Here is a 19,874-nt window from a genome sequence, read left to right as displayed (position 1 = left end):
AGGAAACTGGTACAGTGAGCAGTTCATCTCTACTACAGTAATTAGTGGGAATTCAATTTAAAATCAATTTTTCCAAACCAAGCTCAAGGAGCTAAGAATTCTTTAATGGACTTTTAAGTTGTGCTCAAATTCACTCATGTATGATAAAAATTAATGTTCACTAAATTCTAAAGTGTAATTTATCCTTACTAGTGTTTTTTTTCTCTTTAACTAACTTATACAAAAATAATAAAACTAATGGCTTTTAACTAGGTTATTGTATAGAATTTTCACTTATTTGGACCATTATTCCAAAATTTACTACACTTAACATTGGAGACAGAATACTCCCTGGACTGACCCATGTGTTTCCTCTGCTTTCCTGCCTTGGGGTCACAGAGTGTGAATGCTGAGAAAGTAAAGAACTGTGCTAAAGGACGCACTACGAATTCATGCTAATTTCAGCTGTGCTCTCACTCTTGTCTGTCAACCACCATCACCATGACGACCACCCCATCACTTCCTAGTGGTGCTTTAGGGCCTTCCCCACATTGGCTCCTCCATCCTTCTCCAAATTCCTCATACCCCTGACATTCCTTACTTTCCAGACAAACTCTTCACCTCACTCTTCTTATTTAATTGTAAGTTTTTGCTCAGTGGTCATCTATCCTTATTCCACGTAGGCAGGGACCACATCTTTCATGTTCACAGCCTTATTTAGTGATATTTAGTGAATGAATATTTAGTGAATGTATGAATGAGGCTCTCTGGGGTCAGCTCTATCTTGTACCCTACTTTTCATCTCAAAATATCTCTGTCTCCATATACACCACCTTCAGATTCTTAACTCCCATCATGGGAGAAGATCTTATCCTTCTAGGGCTCACTTCCTCACCACTATTTCCATTCCCAATATCTCTGAGTCTTGCTCCCTCAATCATCTCCTCTTCTCCAGCAGCTTTACTCTCTCCTTTGTCAGCTCTCAAAATAGGAACAATTTTCCCCCAGCTTGAAAAAGGCTTTGTTTTCCCCTCTGCTCTTTTAATTTCTTTCTTTCCTTTCACAGCCAAAACGAATTGCTGGCTCCAATGACTCATGACCCGTGCACTCCTTCATCTACAATCTGATAATTGCTCTACTCTGGGCTCTTGAAGGTCATCAGTGACTTCCTACTTGCCACATTCAATGATCTTTTCTTAGTCTTCATTTTCCTCGTTCACTCTGCAATATGTGAACTATTACATACCATGGCAGAGACTGTTGGTTGACTACCAAATATCCCATTCTCCCCTTTTCCTTACCAACACAACTCCAATCTTATTTGAAGTGGTAACATGTCCAACTAAAGGACAAAATTTCCCAGCCTTTCTTGTAGTAGAGATGGCCTTAGGAAACATAAGCTTACATGCTTGAATTCATTAGGTTAATGTCAGCTGCTGTAAAAGATAAATTCTAAATTCTCATCAGCTTAGACAATAGTACTTTCTTGCTCACATAATACTCAAAATGTATGTTCCTAGCCAGCAGAAAAACTCCTACATGGTCATTCTGGGACCCAGGTCCCTTGCATGTATTCCATCTTTTTCTAGGACCTCCAAATCCTCTACATTCAGCTAGTAGATGGAGAAAGGGGATGAAGGACAGCATGTAGGAGGCCAGAACTCAGCTATATGATGAGACATAACTGCAGAGGAGGCAAGAAAATGTAATACGTGTGACTACCCAAGAGGAGGAAATGGGTTTAGTGGGCAACTAGCTAGTCTCTGGCCTACCATTACAGTTAAGCCATTCAGTAATAGATTCGGCCCTAACCCAACCACCAGGAATGAATGGAACAGGCCATAGTCACTGCACCCTGACTGCGTACATTCTAGGGCAGAAAATCTTACTCGTTCAATCCTTTAAGCCAAAGATGAGCATTTCTTCTTTACTGTCTGCCATAACAAGTGTATTACTCAACATTTTTTTCTCTTATTGTTGTCGTCATAAAGCATGAATTAATTTGCATTCTGCCCTAATAAGAACCATTTCTAATCACAATTAGACTTGTTCCCCTTTATAGCCGTGAAAAGTGAAGTTTGAAAACTACTGAGATAAAGAAATAGATGAGATAAGATGTACTATGAGTTTGTACTTTAAATCCCCCAAGAAAGCCAAAATTGCAAAATGTGAGTCATGTTGGTTGTTGTCAACAATAAGGCTTTTTTGCCAAGTACAAAAAAAGCACCGATGAAGTTTATAAGATACACAGGGATCACAGTGTCTTACTGCCCAGATTAATGACTCCCCTGTTAGTTTAATTCTCTCTGTAGACTGTATATCAAAGTCTTCCCCAGCATTTCCTTACCATGGTTACTAACAGATGACATTTACTGTCTACTCTTGACCAGCGGTTAAAAATGGCCTGCCTATAAATTATCCTTCCTTCAGCTCAGATTATTCTCTAATAGGAAGACATTTATCTGTATTGAAATTCAAGGTGATAACAGAAACGTTTGAACCACATAAATTTTCCTCCTCTCTCTCCAACCTAATTAACAGTAATAATAGTAACTCATTCTTAAAGTTGGAAGTTTCCAACTTTTCAATTGTTTGTTCTCAACGCTCTCCTGCTAAGAATGTGTGTTATTTCAAATAACTCATCTTTCATATAAATTAGCACATGCACAGAGAAACAAGTGATTTCAAGAGCCAGTCTCCATTTTTTCCAGAGCCACATACAGGTATACAAGATAATTTTGACACCCAGACTTACATAAGCATACAACTTAAATTTGTTTGACCTGGGCTTTCTGTCTGGCAGTTGAATACAGAAGAATATCTTAGCTTCTTAGAATGTGAGATCAAAATTGTTTCTGACTCAGGATAGAGTCTTCCAGGACAAGGAAAAACAGTGCCATTGTTATTCATTCATTTAGTAAATATTTATGCAGAGCCTACCATATGCCTAGCAGCATACGCTGGGACTGTGGGAGAAAGTTAAATAAGACACAGGCCCTGCCCTTGAGAGATTCACACCCCAATGTGCAAACACACAACACAATATAATACATTAAATGTGATGGGGCTTTCAGAGAGCCCAAGAAAGTGGGCTTCTTAGGTTCAGGGATGAGGGTGAGGAACTTCTGGGAGAATCTGAAGAAGTCTGTTGAAATAAAAATCCAAGGCTATGCTGAGGAAAGCAAGATTTAAAAAAGGTATGAATAAAGAAATAGCATTGGAGTGCTGTGAGCTAGGCGTTGGCCTAACTTGCCTGAGGTCACCAAAAAGGGGTTTAGGGAGGCTTCTTTAAACCTGAGGTAAGTGTAGGTGGAGCTTAAGGGCCCACTGCCTCTGGGTCTTAGCTGAGATGCCCACCAGTACCATCCTGGTAGTGGATGCTGGATGCAGACTAAAGGGCTTACTCCTCCAGCTACTGGCACGCAGTCCTCACTATCAGCCCCCTCTAGCTGTTGCCTTGTCTCAAAAGAATTGCTGCACTCGAGGTCATGTGCCCTTCCCTGGGCCCCCAGTGCCTGGCCCACCCAAGGTGATAAGGCCCTCACCCCCAGTTTGGGGCAACTCCGAAGACTCCTTTCAGCTTCTGAGCTACCAGTCAGGTTGGTTCGGTCCTTTTATTGAAACTATCACAGCCTGCCTTCACCCTCTGCCCAATCCTGCTTCTGTTGCTTCCCTTTCACAGGTGTTCATCACCAAAGCACTCCTAATAAATATCCTACACACTAGCCTCCATCATAGAGTCCGCTTCACAGGGAACAAACCAGCCACACCTGCCAACAACACCCCTTAGAACCACAGGCAAACTGCTAGAAAATCTCAGTAATCAGTGAACCGTCAAACCTATAATTGGGTTGACAAATGTATTATTCCACCATTTATTTATTCCCAGGTCATCACCCAAAGACAGTTTCAAAAATTCATTCTGAGCTTTAGGGTTTAAACTACAGCCAAGCTCTAATTGAGAATACGTTTTCTCCAAGATCCAAGCATACAGAGACCCTGATCCTGACACTGCGGTCAGCCAGGACACACCCACTCCCCAGAATCTCTGGAGTATTTAATTACTTGCTTTGGCAGCAAAAGATATCAAAATGAAACTTCTTGATGGACAAGAGGTTGGGGAACCCAAAAAAGCAGAAATCAGAATGGGACAAAATGAAGAGTTTACTAAACCACCTGCAAACTTTAGCCAACAGATGCTGATATGATGTTTGTGCAGACTTGGCCACATGACATACGCAACCAGCAGAAATGTAGGCAACTGGCATGCTGTCTGACCCTGGGGGAGTTCTGCCTCCCCACCTCTGAGCAAATAAAGGAAATTGCAGGGTCCTTCCTTTCTCTCCCACCCTCTTGTCTTCTCTGCTCGTCTCTTCCTCCAAAGCAGAGGCCTGGGGAATCCAAAAGATCTGGATGCCATTCTAGCCTCATCACTTACTAATTATGTAAACTTGGAGAAGTTATTAAGCTGAGTCTCATTTTCCTTATCTGAAAAATGGGAGAAAAAGAAAGAAGACTTCTCGGGTGCCACTGACAGGAATAAAAATATTGACATCACTGACAGAGCCATGCAGAGTAAGTACAGCACTAAGCTTAAATTCTAGTCTCACTGTAACTGCACAGTGGAGTGAAGCCTGGAGGGAACTCCCAGAGAGTCTGATATAATTGGTTTAAGGTGTCCAGTCATCAGAAATGTATACAGCTTTCTAAGTGATTCTAAAGTGCAGCCAAGGATTGCAGCCGCTATGGAAAACAGTTTGGGGGCTCCTTAAACAACTAAAAGGAGATATGATCCAGCAATCCCACTCCTGGGCTTATATCCAGAAAAGATGAAAACACTAATTCAGAAAGACACATGCACCCCAATATTCATAGCAGCACTCTATACAATAGCCAAGACATGGAAGCAACCTAAGTGTCCATTGACAGATGAACGGGTAAAGAAGGTGTGATATATATATACAATGGAATACTACTCAGACCTAAAAAAGAATGAAATAATGCCATTGGCAGCAACATGGATGGACCTAGATAATATTATGCTTAGTGAAATAAGTCAGACAAAGACAAATATTATATGATATCACTTATATGTGGAATATAAAAAAATGATACAAATGAACTTATATTTACGAAACAGAAACAGACTCACAGACATAGAAAACAAACTTATGGTTAAAAAGGGGAGGTGAAGGAGGGATAAATTAGGAATTTGGGATTAACAGATACACACTACTATGTATAAAATAGATAAACAACAAGGACCTATTGTATAACACAGGGAACTATATTCGATATCTTGTAATAACCTATAATGGAAAAGAATCTGAAATATATATATATATAAAACTATAAATGGAATCACTTTGCTGTATACCTGAAACATTGTAAATCAACTATATTTCAATTAAAAATAATAAATAAATGAATAAATAAAGTACAGCCAAGGTTGAGAATGATTGCTCCATGAAGATTATTTTCTATTTAAGGTACATAACTAGCACATGAGTTCAGTATAAGTACTCCTCCCTCCATTTCCACAGACAAGGAAACAGGTTTAGAAAGGTTAGAAGGTCGCTCAAGGGTACAGAGCTAGCAAGGGGGCAAAGCTGAGATCTGAATTCACACAGTATGACCACAAAGACCCTTCCCATCACCACCACACTGCCGTGCCACCACCTCACCCCCTGCATGTGAAGAGTATCTAGCACGGCCGCTAGCACACAGCAGACGCTCCAAAATTGGTAGCTGAGTTTGTCTTTACTTTTTAGCTTTCCTCCTCTCTATCCTTTGCTCTGTACAATCCCCAGCCCAAAATATTGCTTAGAGTTCAGTAGGAGTGAGGGATGGACCCAGGAAATCCTATTCTTTCTCCTACTCTCCCCTTTCTAAAATCTGGCCATGAGCACACTTGTTTTCTGTTTAAAAAATTTGTAGATAATTATTACAGGTACCATACTGAAATATCACAAATCCAAGAGAAATTTTTCAACCATCCGTTCTCAAGTTTAAGTTGTTTTATTTGCCTATGCCAACTTCTAGTTCTTGTCCATGAGCATATATGGTTTTTATATTTACAAAACCATAATATAATTATATATTTAGATGTTCACATTATACCATATATATTTTTCCAGAAGATCTGTCTTATAACCCAATTAAGCAACCTGCAGATAATGAAGATAACTTTACTATGTAACTGGGCCCAAGATATTTTCATTAGAAGTTTCCCTCTAGGGGTCGGGGTGGGGGGTGGGGAACCTTAGCCTTGTTACTATGAAAACTGATATAAAAGTGTATAACCATGTAAAGGTCACATGACATGACATTTGCCTTCCCTTCTTTGCTGTATGTTCCTCAAGGCCCACACACCTCACTCCCATGCCTGGCACAAAGTAAGAGCTCAAAAAATACTTGATGTATGAACAAATGATACTTTTCTGGGCTGAACAATGAAGTTGTACAGTAAGATTTCTTAGGCGGAGGGACAGGAGACTCCAAAGTTAACCATGAGAATAGGGCGGGGTGAACCAGAGCAAACAGGAAGGAAAGCAGATGGAAATCCCATGGTGAAGGCCAGCTACATTGGCTGGAAGGAAGCACGTGTTTTCCTGAATTGTATCCGTTCAAAGCCACCAGCCGTGAAGCATGACATATATAGACCATGTCAAGGATGGACAGCTGCCCCTTCAGTCCCTTGAGAGTTGTTTCTAAAAAGTTGTGTACATTCTCGGAATGGGTATGAAGGTCAAGACAGCTGGAACAGAAAAATAAGACTGCAAAAAATGGGAGTCGGTACACTTCAGAGAACATCCCGATACAACGTCATTCGAGGAAGATTCTTAACCTAGAGTCTATTGGGCCTCCTCCAGACAGCATAGCGAGACTTCAGGAAACTGTGAACACACTGAAATTGGTATAAATTGTGCATACGTGTGGCTGTCTGTCTAGAGAGACCTCAGATTCATCAGATTTTTGTGCCCTTTGGTTATTGGGCCTGCTACTTCTTCCTCTTCATCAACTCAAATGGAGCTCCTCTAAGTCCATCATTATTTGTTAGGGGCTGGAGGTGGGAATAAGAGGTGGTGGGGACGAGAGGTAGAAGGGAACTAAGCCCTCGGAAGACCTTCTATTAATTGAGTCAATAGATGTGAAAGGATTAGAGAGTGTTCAGCATATATAAACAGGGGCTTATAAATGTTAGCTCTCACTATTTTTATTACTCTATGCCAAAAGCCTTACGCTTTCTCAGCTTCACAATAACCCTACAAGGTCAGCATAAGTCCCATATCCTATTTATGAGGAAACGGACTCAGAGAGATTAAGTAAACTAACCCGTGGGTCACAGCTAGTGCTGGAGTTCAGAAAGATCAAATTCCAAAGCTTGGATTCTTTGTCTCCACCCCAAGACTTGAATTACTGGCCAGCTGAAAGCAGCCTCTCCGGCTACCCTTTAGGCTTTTACGTCTAAAGCCCGGTCTTACTCTCTCCCTGAGTCTGTCCATCAGAACAGGCACTGAGCCACAAAATGAGCTTCTTCAAGCCAAGGCATAATCTACTTCCTTATGTAATAGGGTCCTGGTCATCCCCCTGAAATTCCACACTCAAGCCAGTTTCTTTCCCAGGGTGTCAAGTGTTAATTAAAGAAATAAGTCACGCTAAGCACAATTAACTCCCTCCACTCTATCATGCAGCCAAGTGAAAGGCCAGGAAGGCAGAAATGTTTTCTAGTAGTCACAAACCAGAGTGAAAAAGCTCCAAACTAAGTCTCCTACTTTCTGGTCTCAAAATTGCAGTTAAACATTAGCTGCTAAAACAGCCTTCCTAAAACATGATAGAATCCTGACAAAAGTATGTACTTAGTGCTTCCTATGTGTTCGCACTTTACACGTGTTATCCCTGTGTTTCGAAAGAGCCAAACAAGCTGGTTAGATGTTACTTCTTGCGAGGTTGAGCAAGCCTCTCAGGGTCACGCAGTGAGTAACAGAACCAGGACATAAACCCGGGTCTGACGTTATCAGCACTCTTAACCATCTTCCTCCCACCATGTCTACACAACCACCGTGATTCACGCTACCCAACATCTCCTCTTGGTTTTCCCTGGAGCCACTTGCCTGAAATCTTGAGAGGAGAAGCCATGAAAGCAAGACAGATGGACTCTATAAACAGAAGATCCGGGTTCCAGGTCCAGCTCAAGTACTAGCTCTGTCACGTTGGGAGATGACTTAACCTTCCAAGATCTCAGTTTCCTCACCTAGGCAATGAAGCTCATTGTTCCTGTTTCAGGATCTAGAAGAGAATGGAGCTAAGGCTTAGGTGTTATGCGAAGGTTGGTTACCTTTTCCCCTCCTTAAAGCACTAATGCGAAAACTAGTGGTAGCTCTTTCTCAGCCTCCCAGCCTCTTCTCGGCCACCGCTAGAGTCCCTCCACGCCACCACCTCCTCCTCGGGCCCCTCTCCTCGCAGTGGCGGCGGCTTAATTTCCCCTCCATTTCAGTAGTTCTCTTGCCTCGCAGGAAGGACTGGTCTTGGATGCTGGGAGTCTGCCTACTTTTCCCCTCCCTCCCTCCCTTCTTCCGACTCTGGGCTTGAGGACCTGTCTCCTCAGGACCCGGCGCGTTGGGGCGGAGCTCTTCACTCGGCTGCCGGGGGTCTCTGCGAAGCCGGCGCCGGGTGCGCAGCCTGCAGCGCGTCCCGCCCCGAGGGGCGGGGTGTGACCCGAGAGTTGAGATAAGAGGCGCCTGCTGTGGTGAGCGCACCGCCATACGCGGAGCTTCCTTGACGGCTCAGCCTCTCTGGCGGAGCCGCGCCTGGGGCGGCCGGGGGGCTTCTCTGCACGCAGACGCCGTGGCCCCAGCCCTCCCGCAGCCTCCGCTCTGGCTCGCCGCGCCTCCCGCCATGAGGCCGCTGTTCTACCGCTGCTGCAACACCACGTCGGTGGAGAAGGGAAACTCAGCGACGATGGGCGGGTTGCTCTTCAGCACGGGCCTCCTGGGCAACCTGCTAGCCCTGGGGCTGCTGGCGCGCTCAGGGCTGCGGACGTGCCCGCGGCGCTCGCCGCGCCCGCCGCCCTCCGTCTTCTACGTGCTGGTGTGCGGCTTGACGGTCACCGACCTGCTGGGCAAGTCCCTCGTGAGCCCCTTCGTGCTGTCCGCCTACGCGCAGAACCGGAGCCTGAGGGGCCTGGCGCCCGCATCCGGCAGCTCGCTGTGCCAAACCTTCGCCTTCTTCATGTCCTTCTTCGGGCTTGCCTCGACGCTGCAGCTGCTGGCCATGGCCCTGGAGTGCTGGCTCTCCCTGGGGCATCCCTTTTTCTACCGACGGTACATAACCCCGCGCCGGGGCGCACTGGTGGCGCCTGTCGTGGGCGCCTTCTGCCTCGCTTTCTGCTCGCTGCCCTTCGCGGGCTTCGGGAAGTTCGTGCAGTACTGCCCCGGCACCTGGTGCTTCATCCAAATGGTCCACGAGGAGCGCTCGCTGTCAGTGCTGAGCTACTCAGTGCTCTACGCCAGCCTCATGCTCCTGCTGGTCCTCGCGGTCGTGCTGTGCAACCTGAGCGCCATGCGCAACCTCTACGCGATGCACCTGCGGCTGCGGCGGCTCCCGCGCTCTGGCCCCAAGGAACGAGCAGAGCTGGCCGCCGGCGAGAGGGAAGAGACCCCGCAGCCCCTGGAGGAGCTGGATCACCTCCTGCTGTTAGCCCTCATGACTGTGCTCTTCACCATGTGCTCCCTGCCTTTAATTGTGAGTCGCTTGGCGCTAAGGCTGCGGGAGACTGAAGCGCGTCGGGCCGCAGTTGCCGGGAGGGAAGGGTGGGGCGCATTGGACGCTGTGCAAGAGGAGCTGCGCCCTGAGCCAGGGGGGTTTGTTGCTGCGTTCCCCGGATCAGCTTCCCTCCACAGCCCCCAGGAGATAGAACCCAATTTGTTGAGCCAAAAAAGGTAAAGCCACAGAAAGGTAGGGAAAGCCGGAGCCGGATGGTGTCCCCTTAGCCCCGCAGAACCTCTCCAGTTAGCAGAACCCCCTCCTCCCTGCTTTCCTCTGGGAAGATCTCAGGGTTATTTATGCACCTCAGGACTTTGAGAAGCAGACCTTGATTCCTCCTTGGCAATACGAGTCCTTTACCACTTCTCGATGGCTACGCGAGGTTTTATTTCGTTACACCCGCCCATGATTTTAGTGGCGTCAGAAATGGGCAAATGGCACCTGGGAGTTCTCCCCGGTGTTGGCGTGGAAAGGGAATAAGGGAAGGTGTGCTCCTGCCAAAGTGATTTGCACATGTGAGTGACTAAAAGCATAGGTTTAGGTATTTTTTAACTCGTGAGTAAACTTTGAGGAGTGGCGGATGCTGTTTCTGGTACTGCAGCTGCGGGGGATGGTGGCGGCAGAGGCGGAGAGGCTGTTTGGATTAGCAGATGTGTAGGAACGTTTCCCCTGGTGGTGTCGTTCTGACAACCTGTCTCGACAGGTTTTGTTTCTATCTTGGCAAGCGAGGTGACATGTAAAGCCATTATCTTGGGTTTCAATCACTAATGGGGGTGGTGGTGCAGATTGAATTACTTCATCGTTTTGCAGGTAATTTCCCTGCAAATTAGGTCTTGTGACCCTGGCCAAGACACCTAGGAGTGACTGAGGCTTGTGACCCTGGCCAAGACACCTAGGAGTGACTGAGGCTTTTTCAGCCTTGCTCCTCTCCCTCTCCAGACCCCTTGGAGTCCTGAGACTTATGTGAATAGGAAAGTTAAGTTTCTCGTGACAGTGTAGCAGCTTGGGACATTACTTTCAAGGGTGGATGAAAGTGAAATATAGTGTGATTTTTCCCTTAAATGAAGGCCTTAATGTGTTGGGCAAAGAGCTCTCTGGGTTAGGATCAGAACTCCCCAAGATAAATAAATAAATCTCTATCTATATAAACAGAGAGGTAGAGATAGAGGTATAGATATTTAGCAGTGGTTTTCAAACTTTAGCACACTCAGACTCATCAGCAGTGCTTTGACAAGCAGAGCTGGCTGGGCCCCATTCTCCAGAGTTTCTGACGCAGACATGTTTGAAGAATTCAGCAGCCTCTTCTTCACCTGCTGATGTGGGGATCACATTTTGAGAACCACACTCTAAAGCAAGACTTAGCAATCACAGCCCACAGGCCAAATACGTCCTGCGCACTGTTTTAGTGCAGCCCTGGAGTTAAGAAGAGTTTTTATAAATAAACATGTACCATAAATTTGATGACAGGGCACATGAACTCTGAACCCCGATCAAATATGATTCCAAGAAAAAGACTCACTCTTCTCCTTAGTAGACACTTGTTACCAAAAATTGTACTCAATTATTATCACATTTTTAATTCCATCAGTTAAAATTGTAGAAATGTGTTTTCCCTCCTGTTAGTAAGTACCTACTAAATATCCACGATTTGCCTCTTGGCTCATAAAACCTAAAATGTTTGCTCTTCGGCCCTTTACAGAATATGTTTTCGGATCCTTGCTCTAGAATAAGAGCCTTGCTTACCTGTGCTGTGATAAAAGCAGAAATTAACCGAATGCCTGGACATTATGTCCTGAGTTTGAATGTTTTAGTAAGAATAATGCAGAAAGCATAATACATTGGAAAGAACATTCCATGTGACGACTCTCTAAGGAGATTTGAATAACTCACAGGGGCTTGTGAGGATTGAAGGAAATAATGGATTTGAAAATGATTTTCTAAAAAACTTGTAAAGTTTCAAAGACGTGCAATGCAGACAGCATTCTTCACAGGAGGTATCATTTCTAGAAAGGATAAGGGCTTTAGCATGGGTTTGAATCAGGTCTCATCACTTACTAAGTATAAAAGTACTTACTTATCCTTTCTAACCTCAGTTTCCTCATCTGTGATGCAGATAACTATTCTTACTCTGTAAGATAGTTTTGAAGATTTGAAGTGTTATATACACACTAACCAGGTGCCTGGTGGCCTCAAAATTTATTATTACTAATTATTATTACTAATTATAACTTCCATTTATTATAATTGCCTGCTAGACACAGAAAATTAATTAAGAAATATGACCTCCGAAGATAGTATAATATTTTAAGGCAGTGGTTCTCAAACTTGTTCTAGTCTAAGGACCCTCTTTTCACTCTTAAAAATTATTAAGGGCCCAAAGATGTTTTATTTATGTGGATTATATCTATTAGTATTTACAATATTAGAAATTAAAAATAAGAACAATTTTAGATATTATTGTAAAACAAATTACAATGTACTTATTGCTTGTGTTTTTGCATAGGTGAAAGAGAAGTTTGAGATTTCAAAATTATTTAATGAATGGTAATAAAGTGTAGTAATATTAGCAGGTAACATGGGAAAAAACATGTTAAGAGCACAGAAGCGCTGAGAACAATCTCTGAAAATGCACGTATGTATGTATTACCTTAGAAAGGTCTAGAAAATGCAAGAGTATACAGCACATATTCCATTAGCCATGAGAGTGATGATATCATTCATTACACATCAGGCAGCTTCTGTGAAACTCACTGTACACTTATGAGAGGATGAAAAAAGACAAGTAACATCTTTTCATGAAAATAGTTTTGACCACATAGACACACTGAAAGAGTATTAAAGATGCCCATTCTTTGAAAATCACTTTTCTAAGGAAAGGATTTAGTGATTGGAAAAAATAAGGCTGTATGTGAAGGTGGGTAAACTTAAAAAAAAAAATCTTGCTCATCACATAAATATTGTATTTCATTAAGCTGGTGAAAAGTTTGTTGGAATATGATTTTTTAATTAAGTTTGTTATAATGCTGGATTAGAGCAAGATGTTTAGATTGAATTCTCAAATTTCCAATTTGATACGGTAAAAAGAAAGTATAGAGAATATGGGAGGAGCTTTAGTGGCAGTTTGCAGCACGTTCTTTAATGTATACAAAGTATTTTCATCAAAATTATTTTTACCTTAGAAAACCACAGTGTTTTGGAGGTTGGTCGGGAAGCAGGAATGGCTGAAAGAGGGTTTTCACGAATAGATGCAACATAGTAGTTGAGAGGTTTTGAGAAGCCAGGTAAAGGTATGCACAAGCTTATGTAATCGCATATATCAGAATCCATGGAGTCAGAGAAGTGGTTAGAGGACCTCCTGCATGCATTGAGATAACTCTTGTGTGTGTGTGCGTGTGTGTGTGTGTGTGTGTGTGTGTCATTTTGTTGAGCAGAAAGAATGGGTGGGATGCTCCATCCATAGGAGGCTGTTAAAGTTGTGTAAGGGATGGTAGCAAGAGACTGGCCCAGGGAAAAGGGTCAGAAGTGGATTTAAAGAGCTAGAGCAGAGGATGAGGTCTAGGGTGTGGTGATGGATGAACTGAATGGGAGAGGGCATTGGAATCAATGTTACTGTCCTAAGCAGGGATGTCCAGCCAAGCTGTCGCTAGAGAACAGGCAACAGCAACATTTTTTTGTGGACCCCTAATTTCAACAGAGGGCGCTCTTCTCACACCAGTTCTCTTTGTGTAATGACCCGCATGCGTTTAACAAGCCAGGAATACCATTGATCATCAGAGGATTTTTCAAAAGTCTAGATTGTGTTCAAACGGATGTCTTGTGAGAATTAATAGAATATGTACTTTGATCACTGTCACAAGGGAATAAATTTGTCATACTTTTAGTAAACTCAAAAAATAAATAAAATTAAAAGGCCGTTTGTAGAATATTACATTTCTAATACAAATCAGGTGACTTGAAAGTACAAATAACCTAATAATATGCAATAGAATTGATATGGATAAATAGTGTACAGAAATAAAATTTGTCTTAATTATATAAACATCATTCAGTTACCCAGATCCCAACTAATCAAGCATTCTCAAATAGTAAGAATTATATCTTGCTGCACTCCACTTTGAGGAGAAAGGAGCAGATATAAAGATTAAAGTCATAAAAAGTGTTTGCTTTTTCAATCAACTCAAGTGTGTAGCCTGTTGTCATCCATTTATTCACTCATCTCAGATTTGGAACCTACAACATTCCAGGCACTGTAATTCATTGTGGGGATATAAAATGAGAGAAACATCCCATCTGCCCACAGAGCTATAATACTGGGGGTGAGAGGGAGTGACTAGGGCCAGAAAGGAGTTAGAAAAGGAAAGGATTGACTCCTAATTGATAAAATAATAATAATAGCTAATTATTGAATTATTCTTAATGCAAGGACCTGTTCTCAAGGTTGTACTCATACTATCTCATGCAAATTTCATAACAATCCTGAAAGATAGGTGCAATTATCCCCATTGTATGGATGAGGAAACAGAGTAACTTGCCTGAAGTAACACAGCCAGTGAGGCGATTCTATCTAACCTGGATGGTCGGACTCTAAAGCTGATGAGCTCAACCACCACCTTAACCATCACCAGAGGCTTCGTGATGGGGGTAATGTTTTAGGTCAACCTGGAAAGAAACTAGGATTTGAGCATGTAATCAATTTCCACATCTGTAAAATGGAGATAATGAACATACTTACTTCACAGGACTTCCGTAAGGATGAAACAAACTTTTAAAAGTAAAACACTTAGAACGGTGCCTGAGAATATGAAGCTCTGTGTGGACATTAGCCATTATTATTACTCTTAGTATTATTAAGCAGTGATGATGGGAGAGGGCTTCCAGATAAACTCCGTTCTTCCTAAGTGCACTAGATGGGAGTATCTGAGCCTACAGAAAAGAGAATAAAAAGGTAAGGAAACAATTATGAGAACATACATCTTCTCATATCCCTGATTGCGTTGAATGGGTCTGGTCTGTGTACTTATTCATATCCCCTCCCATTAACTTTGAGTCTGCATATTTTCTGGACCATTAGAGTCCATTTTGTCCCATTATGGATTTAGAATCTTAATGAGCATGGGCGATGTAAGAGCACTGAGAAAAAGTGGCTGGCCTCCAACTGAGTGGGAGACAGTTGTAGTGCTGGTCTAGACAGCAGTGTCGGCTGAATGGCAGGAAAGGGATGAAGCAGTTTGCAGGGCTCCCAAGAGGCCAGAGAGCTCAAGGAAGAGCAAGACAATACAGGAGTGTCTGGGCACAGGTAAGTAGGCTTATCGCTCTGTGTATGTTTCTTTTTTCTTCCTAGTCTGAAAAGAGGGTGACGACCACAGAATGATAAGCATCTGTGCTAAAAATGAGTAATTTACCCAAGTTGTCTTCTGTCTTTCCACTGGAATATGTCCTGTCTCTTCATGTTGATTAAACGTTTCTGTTTCAGATGGACTCACAGACATAGAAAACAAACTTATGGCTATCAAAGGAGAAATCAGGGGCAGGGATAAATAAGGGATTTGGGATTAACAGATACACACTGCTATATATAAAATAGATAGACAAGGACCTGCTGTATAGCACAGGGAACTGTATATCTTGTAATAACCTATATTGGAAAAGAATCTGAAAAAGAAAAAAATACATTTATATGTATATACATATACATGCTGTACACCTAAAACATTGCCAATCAGCTATACTTCAATAGAAAAAAATTCAGGGAAAGAAGAAACAAGTTTCTGTTTCATGGGTGTCTCCACACATGTGACATTTCACAAGTGTGACTTATTTCTGGGCTAACTAAGAATGGAGGACCGGAAGGAGGCAGAGGAAAAAGGGAAGAGAATCAGTATCTATGGGAGTGAGGTGACTCTGTAAACGACTCAGTAGACTAGATTTGTCCCACTTCAGCTCTTCCTCTACACCGCCAGGTAGGGAGCGGGCAACTCTAGCCCTGCCACACTCACCACAGGTGGACCAGCTCCAGGGACTTAGCCAGGGGCTCCCAGGAGGACCTGGCTTCCACTGAGCCTCCCAGGTCGGCCCTGCACCTCCCTGGCTTCTCACTGGCACCCATCCACTGTGGTGGCCTTAGCTGCTTGCAAGTTTACCCAAATGAATACTCCAAGCCAAGCTGCCGTACTCTTACGGAAGAGTAATGTTTCCTAAGTGAAGTAAGTGAATTTGTTGCGGCCATCGACCTTCCGCTCTCCTAATTGAATGTTTTTCTTTAAAACAGTATCGTGCTTACTACGGAGCGTTTAAAGCTGTTCACGAGAAAAATGGAACTGCTGAAGAAACTGAAGACCTCCGAGCCTTACGCTTCCTCTCTGTGATCTCCATTGTGGACCCTTGGATTTTCATCATTTTCAGAACATCGGTATTTCGGATGTTTTTTCACAAAATTTTCATAAGGCCTCTTACGTATAGAAACTGGCACAGCAATTCTTGCGGAACTAGCGTGGAATCCAGGCTGTGACGGTGTGTTAACCTCTCTGGTAAACTCAGGAATATATCACATTTTCTGGCAAAGAACCATGATCAAAAATATCTTACAAGTTATATCCTTAAAAGCTATGTCCCATAACAAAACATCTAAATGTATTTTCAAAACTATTCGATCGATCTTAATAATGTGTTGTCACTCTTTATTCGAGAACCAGTTCAGTGGGGTTTTTCATTTTGAGTAGCAACTACAATTTCATATATTGTAAACAATGTTAAAAGTCTTAAAGCAATGATAGTAATTATTCCATTGTTTGTACTTGGTGTCCCTAATTTTTTAAGGCGGTCTTGAGACCTCTGGGTCTTTATTTAAATTCAGTAGAAACAACACAGTTTACAATTATGTGATAGGTGTCCTTAAATTTTCTTACCCTCTTTATTTCTAGTGGAACCTGATTTGTTTATTTTGCATCACAAGTGCCCCTGTTTAATTCTTTCCTTTGCCAACTGATACAAGTATAGCCTGAATTATAGATGCTCCTCTGAAAAGGGTGATAGAAAATATAACTAGGTGAGGCGTTTGGAGGGTCCTTCCCCCAGCCACCCTCTGGGAAAACGCTCACCACCTTGTGTGAAGAGGCGAAGCTGTAAATAAGTAAACGAAAGGCAAGATGTGACTATGATCTACACCCTAGAGAAGAAAACATTCTTTTTACCCTTTGAAGTCCAGTTTCTTGTGTGTTGAGGTAGGGGTGTCAGTAGGCATGAAAATTTGGAGTGGCTACAAAATGTTGTTTCAGTTTTTGGAACCTCCATTTTGTAGGTTTATCAAAATAATGGATTCTTTGGTGGGGAGGGATTTATGGTCTTTGGAAGACAGGGATGTATGACTTCTCAGAGAGTGTGTTTACTAAGCATGGCTGTGACACAGCCAGGCATTCAGCACAGGGACAAGCTCACTCGGGACTCAGTCAGCCTCAGCTGAGAGCAGTGACAATGACCTTAACTTCTACATGTTAAAGCCATATTCTGCCCTTGGTGGAGACCGTAAGACCTTATTGAGGTTCCTGAGAGATACGCTTTCAATCTGGAGCAGAATATGGCCCAGATGGAGCACCACCAAGCACTTTAATTGTACATAATGTTTACAAAGGTTAGCAACACTATGACCAAAAGGGAAAAGTGGGGAAAATACAGCTGCAGCTGTTAAACTAAGCAAGAGACCGTAGACCCAGCCTGCAGGGAAGAACTTTCACCTTGGGTAAAAGATGAAAGTTTTTTCATGGGGGCGTCAGAGGGGTTTCAGCATCTGTGGTGTACCTGACACACTCAGACTCTGAGCTGGACACCTGAATAGCCTGAAACCCCCATTCAGCCATCCCTTCCAAAGATCAGAGTATTTGCCTTACTTTCAGCTTAGCAGCAGCCCCATTTTTTCACCTCTGGTTTATCTCAGAGGTGGTATTGACCTGGAAATATATGTGTAATTTTTGTGTGTAGCAAAACTGTGAAATGGCCAAATTAGGAATACAGGAATTATAATCTGAGAGTATGATGTGATGAAAAATGCACTTGTTTTCAAGTTTAACTCTCGTTTGTATATTTAATTTGTAAGTACCTTTATGTGTTTCATTGTCAGAGGAAGTGCATCTGTTTCATGCTCTCCTTTTGGAAGGTGTGTTATGATCATTATCAAGATCATTTGAAAAGTTCCCAGATACATCAATAAACATAACTTTATGATATTTTGCAAAGAAAATTACTTTTCTTTAGTTTTTTTTTTTAGTTTTAGTTTAGTTTTTTTTTTTTTTTAGTTTGGTTTAGTTTTTTTATTTTGTTTTGCTTTGTTGTTTTGAGTAAAGGGCTACCAGCAGTCTTTCACTCTCTAGCAGTTTAATAGTGAGCATTTTTATAGGCTGTTCTATTAGCATATGTATTCCTTTAAACAAGTTTGCACAGGTTAATCCAAGGAGGTAGTGGTGCTTTCTGTTTAACACAGAATGTAGATATAACATCTGGATGAAATCCATGTTAAGTTAAAAGTCAACTCTTCAATGATCTTCATTGATTTACTCATTAGATCCTTAAACATTAAATAAGTTTTAATTGACACATACCTTGGGTCAGGCAATTAGTTAGGTGCGGAGGAAAAAAATACATAAGACTTGGGCTTCCCTGGTGGCACAGTGGTTGAGAGTCCGCCTGCCTATGCAGGGGACACGGGTTCGTGCCCCAGTCTGGGAAGATCCCATGTGCCACGGAGCAGCTGCGCCCGTGAGCCATGGCCGCTGAGCCTGTGCGTCCGGAGCCTGTGCTCCGCAACGGGAGAGGCCACAGCAGTGAGAGGCCCGCGTACCGCAAAAAAAAAAAAAAACCCATAAGACTTAGTTCTGGCGCATGATTTGCTCATTGTCCAGTGGGGGAGACAAGCACGTAAACAGTTACAACAGAGTATGGAAATCCCAGTGATAAATGTGCACACACAGTCCCATTACAGAAGAGGAAACCTGAACTAGGGGTGTTGTGTAGGGTTATCAGAACTTCACAGTGAGAAGATGCTTAAGTGAAATATTGAAGATGAGTAGGAATTTTGACTCCAGTTGAAAACTAAAAAATAGTCTACATAAAACTAAAATAGTCTACATAAGAGGAAATACATGTGGTTAATAAATGTAGAAAAATTCCTGTCTAATCAAAGAAATGCTAAATTAAAATCAAATTATCAAGGACCACACACAAAAATAATTATGACTGTCAATAACAGAAAGGCTGTTAGTAGATAAAAGGAACACTTGTGCTCCCCTGGTGAGTTTGTAAATTTGTCCACCTTTTCTTGATAGCAACCTGACAGTGCGTATCAGGAGCCTACAAGTGTTCTTTTCTACCATTCCAGTGACTCCACTCTAGAATTCTCTTCCAGAGGGGCTGTCACCGTTATGTGCAAAACTCTTCTTTGTAGCATTATTTATAATAGCAAAAAGATGAAAATGAAATCATCTACCTGACCGAAACGGGTTAAACAAACTCTTCAGGTATAATATAGATACACACACAAACATATATGAAAATTATGTAGCCATTAAAAAAAGACATTTTCAAATAATTTATAAAAATTGAGAAGAAAGCTTACAGTGTAATACGAGGTGATAAAAAGCATGAATGATACAATGTATTTTAAGGTATGATCCATAATTAAATATGCATATAAAATACCTTGAAAAAATAAACCAAAGAATCAAAGTGTGAACCACAGTTATCTTTTTTGTGGACACTTTTTCCCACAATTCTTCATATTTTCCAAGTTTTAAAATAATACATCAAAATTTCTTTTATGTGAAATTCTTTTTTTAAAAGAATGAATAGAAATGGACTGAGAAGACAAGGGGGAAAGGCACGAACGGAAATCTTTCACATCTAAAGGACCAGTATGTGCAAAGCCATGCAGGAATAAAGGAGTGTGGCATGTCCAGGCTTAGTTAGTAGCTTCATTTGGCGGAAGCTTGGGAATTATGAGCAGAGGTGGCAGGAAAAGAAGCTGAAAAGAGGGGCAAGTTTCCCACCATCAGGGGTGTTTGGTGCAGGGGTGGAGATTTGGAGCTCTCGTGGGGCCCATATACACGCTGGAGACTTTGAAGCCAGGGTGCAGTCAGAATGGA

The 19,874-nt window shown here is 42.4% G+C and overlaps 1 protein-coding gene across 1 annotated transcript; it reads left to right on the top strand.

The window, feature by feature from the left end:
* Positions 1–8,828: 8,828 nt before the first annotated feature.
* Positions 8,829–18,327, top strand: PTGDR (prostaglandin D2 receptor). The gene is made up of 2 exons (XM_079914077.1): positions 8,829–9,723; positions 16,013–18,327. Exons 1-2 carry the CDS (start codon positions 8,878–8,880, stop codon positions 16,250–16,252), a joined length of 1,086 nt encoding a protein of 361 aa, XP_079770203.1. The 5' UTR covers positions 8,829–8,877; the 3' UTR covers positions 16,253–18,327.
* Positions 18,328–19,874: the final 1,547 nt, after the last annotated feature.

Source organism: Stenella coeruleoalba (genome assembly GCF_951394435.1).
Source record: "Stenella coeruleoalba genome assembly, chromosome: 2".
NCBI lineage: Eukaryota > Metazoa > Chordata > Mammalia > Artiodactyla > Delphinidae > Stenella > Stenella coeruleoalba.
This window is presented reverse-complemented; position numbering and strand designations above follow the sequence as displayed.

What these genes read in the sequence shown, in the direction of transcription:
- PTGDR (XM_079914077.1), top strand. Translation starts at nt 8,878, where the DNA reads ATGAGGCCGCTGTTCTACCGCTGCTGCAACACCACGTCGGTGGAGAAG. An exon ending in TGTGCTCCCTGCCTTTAATT is followed by an intron (nt 9,724 to 16,012) that starts GTGAGTCGCTTG and finishes TCTTTAAAACAG; the next exon opens with TATCGTGCTTACTACGGAGC.